At 44.0% G+C, this 5,941-nt stretch overlaps 1 protein-coding gene across 1 annotated transcript in view; it reads right to left on the bottom strand.

Moving 5' to 3' along the window:
* Nucleotides 1–1,116, bottom strand: part of LOC129848765 (ATP-binding cassette sub-family E member 1-like) — a 12,356-nt gene extending 11,240 nt beyond the window's left edge. The window contains exon 1 of the mRNA XM_055915871.1: nt 1,108–1,116. Within this exon, the coding sequence (XP_055771846.1) occupies nt 1,108–1,116 (9 nt within the window). The remainder of the gene's footprint in view (nt 1–1,107) is intronic.
* Nucleotides 1,117–5,941: the final 4,825 nt, after the last annotated feature.

Genomic DNA, 5,941 nt, shown 5'->3' with positions numbered 1-5,941 from the left:
ATATAGTAGTATCAGTGCATACACAGTACATATGATACGGGAAAACTGTACACAATGTATTCTTGGTCGTTTTATTGTAAGGCATTTGCATTTCAAGCATTTAAAACATGTTTACTTTGAATGCTGCATTCAGTGTGGTCTCCAGAATTTCTCTCTCAAAGGAATGTCCACCCAAAATATACATTAAAACTTTCCTGTAAAGCCAGTAAAACCGTACACGAGTTTCTAATATGTGTGAATTTATACGCATGTGGAAAAAATATGTATCCGCCCGCCAACTAGTCCCGCGCCCCTGAACAAAACATTTTAAATCATGTCCCTCCCTCCCTCTCTCTGCCTCGTAAAACTATTCATATTGTATGCTCGCTCGCGTATGCCAAGCAAGAAACGGAACGAAAGAAGGGATGGGGGGGGGGGGAGAAAAGGGAACAACAGGTTGTCAGTGTGGCTCACAACAAAATAGCATTTCCCCCCTCCAGCATAGCCTCCACAGATGTTTCATTCAGCCTGATGGCAGCCAGGCAGGCCACTCTAAGAAGTGCTCCAGCCCCTGACGGAATTCAGCCCCATTGTGCCGCTTAAGGAGGGCAGCCTGGCCCGCTGTTTACTGCTAGTCCCCCCTCCTCTTCCTCCTACCCCCTCCCTCTGCCCCTCTGCGTGTTAGCAGGGGGAACAATTGGGGAGGGCCCTGCCTTAGAGCGGGGCGGTGCGGCGGGTCACAGAATGGGCTGTGAATCTGTGTGCCTCTGAATCCTCCGGGTGGGTGGTCCGGCCGGCTCTCTCCCCCTCCCTCCTCCTCCCCTCCTCCTATGCTCCCCTCCCCAACACCTCCGAGGAGAGCGATTAGCTCATCCACTCGGCCCAGGCAAGCCCCACCAGCTACAGAGCTCCAGATCCCCAGCTACACAGCCTGGGCTTGTGATGTGACGATAAGTGGCCCGGGGACCTGGCCATGGTGGGGTCTCTATTCAGGCCTAGATTAGCATGCCCCAGTCGGCCTCCGTGCAGGCCGGGCCCCAATAGTTTGCTGCTGGAGGGCCGCCGGTGGCTCTCTGAACCAGGCTGGAGACTGGGTGGCAGTTAACACTAATCCGGGCTGCTGCTTACCTCTGGCATGGGGAAATAAACAGTCATAAATTAACCTTCACCCCTCTGCTTCTGACACACACACGCAGGGACATACACACACGTACATACACACACGCACAGACATGTGTGCACAGGCACGCATGCGGGCACACACACACACATACACACACATTAATGCACGCATATGTGCGTGCACACACACACACACTAAAACTCACACATTCTCTGTCCCATGAGAATAGAATATCCATTCCTACTGTAGTAGAGGCCTAGAGAGAAAAGTGGAAACAGAAAAGTGTTTCACAAAATGATTGTGAAATTAGAAAATAAATGTCTGCATTATTCTTTATCTAGATGTATTAATCTTATTTCAGTCTTGAGTGTTCTTCATTTATATTTGTCAAAATGAAGCTAAAAAGAGAGCTTACACAATAAGCACAAAGCTCTCTCCACAAAGACCTCCCAAACACCACTACAATTTAAGAAAACCACATATGGTTTATTTCCATTTCAACTGTTTTTCTGCCTCTTGTTTTTACATAGAAATCTGCTAAACAGACCTTGACTCTCTGGGTTTGGAATTTCCCCTCAGTCTGAGATATACTTTTAGATACAATATAGCGACTGAGTCATTTCAATAGACAATATAGAGTCCCTTAGTTTGCAATGTCTCAACTAGAACACACAAGGGACATGGGATATTCAACAACAATTTGCAGTACTTTGAATAATAATTGAACTTCACCACCATAAAGAGCGTACCTGTAATGTATAATTCATTTTTGACTATTCATCCTATCCAGTACCAAGCTGGCTGGTTTCCTTAGTGAACGGTGACACCTAGTGAGAGGAAAATAGTACTGCACTGTCCATGACTAGCGCAAACGTTGGCAGTTTAGAGTTGGGGTCCTACAGGAAGTAAACTGTCAATGCTCAGCCTCTAATAACATTCCTAGTTTCATCTAATATCATCATTACAAGGTTAGTCCAAAAAGTAATCAACTACAGCTCTACTGTTGTTTAGCTTGTAGCTCTACAGCTGACAGTGTCATGATGTCACACATGGACCTGAGAGAATTCAGGGGACCACTAGGGGACCCGTTGCCTAGCTCCCAGTACTGTGTGCTGGTGTGTTCATTGTGTAGCACTTTGCTCAAAACACCAGGGATACAATGGAGTGGCTGTCACTCTCAATGTCAACGTGCCACATCTGGATCACTGAGGGCTAAATCATATTAGCTCAATACTGTAGGCTACACAGTTCTCTATGCTCAGTATAGATCCATAGATAGATCCACGGATGATGCAATCGCCATCGTACTGCACACTGCCCTATCCCATCTGGACAAGCGGAGGTGAAAAGCTTCAAGTTCCTCTGTGTACACGTCACTGACAATCTGAAATGGTCCACCCACACAGACAGTGTGGTGAAGAAGGTGCAGCAGAGCCTCTTCAACCTCAGGAGGCTGAAGTAATTTGGCTTGCCCCCATAGACCCTCACACATTTTTACAGATGCACCATTGAAAGCATCCTGTCGGGCTGTATCACCGCCTGGTACGGCAACTGCACCATCCGCAACCTCAGGGCTCTCCATTATTTGGTATTTTATTAGGATCCACATTAGCTGTTGCAAAAGCAGCAGCTACTCTTCCTGGGGTCCACACAAAACATGCCATAATACAGAACATTAATAGACAAGAACAGCTCAAGGACAGAACTACATTAAAAAAATTATAAAGGCACACGTAGCCTACATATCATCACATACACACAAACTATCTAGGTCATATAAGGGAGAGGCGTTGTCCTGTGAGGTGTTGCTTTATCTGTTTTTGAAACCAGGTTTGCTGTTTATTTGAACAATATGAGATGGAATGGAGTTCCATGCAATAATGGCTCTATATAATACTGTTCGCTGTCTTGAATTTGGGGACTGTAAAAAGACCCCTGGTGGCTTGTCTGGTGGGGTAAGTGTGTGTGTGTCAAAGCTGTGTGTAAGTTGACTATGCAAACAAGTTGGGTTTTCAACACATTAATGTTTCTTATAAAGAGAAGAAGTGATGCAGTCAGTCTCTCCTCAACTCTTAGCCAAGAGAGACTGGCATGCTACAGTGAAATATTTATATCAGCCATCTGATTACAATGAAGAGCAAGACGTGCCGCTCTGTTCTGGGCCAGCTGCAGCTTAACTAGGTCTTTCCTTGCAGGACCACACGACTGGACAATAATCAAGATAACACAAAACTAGAGCCTGCAGAACTTGCTTTTTGGAGTGTGGTGTCAAAAAAGCAGAGCATCTCTTTATTACGGACAGACCTCTCCCCATCTTTACAACCATTGAATCTATATGTTTTGACCATGACAGTTTACAATCTAAGGTAACGCCAAGTAATTTAGTCTCCTCAACTTGTTCAACAGCCACATCATTCATTACCAGATTCAGATGAGGTGTAGAACTTAGGGAATCATTTTTACCAAATACAATGCTCTTAGTTTTAGAGATGTTCAGAAGCAGTTTATTACTGGCCACCCATTCCAAAACAGACTGCAACTGTTTGTTAAGGGTTTCAGTGACTTCATTAGCTGTGGTTGCTGATGTGTATACGGTTGAATCATTAGCATACATGGACACACATGCTTTGTTTAATGCCAGTGGCAGGTCATTGGTAAAAATAGAAATGCTATTTCACCACACTTTACATGTTTGACGTTAGAGAAGCTTCCATTAAAGAAAACCCTTTGAGTTCTAGTCGATAGACAGCCCTGAATCCACTATATGGAAAAAGCCATAACACATTTGTTTTTTCAACAACAGGTTATGGTCAATAATATCAAAGGCTGCACTGAAATTTAACAGTACAGCTCCCATAATATTGTTATTATCAATATCTTTCAACCAATCAACAGTCATTTGTGTCAGTGCAGTACATGTTGAGTGCCCTTCTCTATAAGCATGCTGAAAGTCTATTGTTGATTTGTTTACAGAGAAATAGCATTGTATTTGGTCAAACACAACTTTTTCCAAAAGTTTGCTAAGTGCTGGCAGCAGGCTTATTGGTCTGCTGTTAGAACCAGAAAGGACACTTTACCACTCTTGGGTAGCGGAATTGCTTTGGCTTCCCTCTAGGCCTGAGGACAAACACTTTCCTCCAGGCTCAGATTAAAGATAGGACAGATAGGAGTGGCTATAGAGTCAGCTACCATCCTCAGTAGCTTTCAATCTAAATTGTCAATGCCAGGAGGTTTGTCATTATTGATTTTACCACCTCTCCCACTCTAACTTTTTATGCAAGAATACTGTTCGTTATTGGCATTTCCTGCCTAAGTTTGCCCACTTTGACAATGAAGGAATGATTAAAGTAATTGGCAACATCAAATGGTTTCGTGATGAATAAGCCATCTGATTCGATGAAAGATGGAGTTGAATTTGTCTTTCTGCCCATAATTTAATTTAAAGTACCCCCAAGTTTTTTTCCATCATTCTTGATATATTTATTTCTTTAACGAGTCCGACGGAAGGGATATACTGCTTTCCCGGGAACAGGCCCAAATCCCCGTCATTTGCGTGAAGAAAAGACGGAGAAAAGGGGGGCGGAGTTTGGGCTGCCTTCTGAGAATTCGTAGGCGAGCGGGTAAACTCCCAATGCCATACGTTTTATTGGTCAACGTGCAATCATTGGAAAATAAAATCGGTGCTCTACGATCAAGATTATCCAACCAAAAAAAATCAAAATTTAAAACTGTAATATCTTATGTTTCACCGAGTCGTGGCTGAACGACGACACGGATAATATAGAGCTGGCGGGATTTTCCATGCACAGGCAGAAAAGAGAAGCTACGTCTGGTAAGACGGGGGACGGGGGTTGTGTCTTTTGCCAATAACAGCTGGTGCGCGATGTCTAATATTAAAGAAGTCTCGAAGTATTGCTCGCCTGAGGTAGTGTACCTTTTGATAAGTTGTAGACCACACTATCTACCAAGAGAGTTCTCATCTATATTATTCGTAGCCGTCTATTTTTCACCACAGACCAATGCTGGCACTAAGACTGCACTCAACCAACTCTATAAGGCCATAAGCAAACAAGAAAATGCTCATCCAGAAGCGGCGCTCCTAGTGGCCGGGGACTATAATGCAAGCAAACTTAAATCAGTTTTACCTAATTTCTACCAGCATGTCACATGTGTAACCAGAGGAAAAAAACTCTAGACCACCTTTATTCCACACCCAGAGATGCATACAAAGCTCTACCCCACCCTCCAATTGGCAAATCTGATCATAATTCTCTCCTCCTGATTCCTGCTAACAAGCAAAACTAAGGCAGGAAGTACAAGTGACTCGCTCAATACGGATGTGGACAGATGACGCGGATGCTAGGCTACAGGACTGTTTTGCCAAGCTTGGGGCTACTGGGGCCAAGCTTCGTGCCATCCAGGACCTATATACTATGCTGTGTCAGAGGAAAGCCCGAAAAATTGTCAGAGACTCCAGTCACCCAAGTCATAGACTGTTTTCTCTGGTACCGCATGGCAAGCGGTACCGGAGCGCCAATTCTAGGACCAAAAGGCTCATCAACAGCTTCTACCCCCAAACCATAAGACTGCTGAACAATTAATCAAATGGCCACCAGACTATTCACATTGACAGCCCCCTCCCATATATTTGTTTTGTACACTGCTGCTACTCACTGTTTATTATCTATGCATAGTCACTTCACCCGTACCGACATGTACAAATTAATTACCTCGACTAACCTTTACCCTCACACATTGACTCGGTACCGGTACCCCCTGTATATAGCCTTGTTATTGTTATTTTATTGTGTTACTTTTTATAATTTTTTACTTTAGTTT

Source organism: Salvelinus fontinalis, unplaced genomic scaffold (assembly GCF_029448725.1).
Source record: "Salvelinus fontinalis isolate EN_2023a unplaced genomic scaffold, ASM2944872v1 scaffold_1168, whole genome shotgun sequence".
Taxonomy (NCBI): domain Eukaryota; kingdom Metazoa; phylum Chordata; class Actinopteri; order Salmoniformes; family Salmonidae; genus Salvelinus; species Salvelinus fontinalis.
Note: the sequence above shows the minus strand (reverse complement) of the source record. Positions and strands in the feature narration are given on the sequence as shown.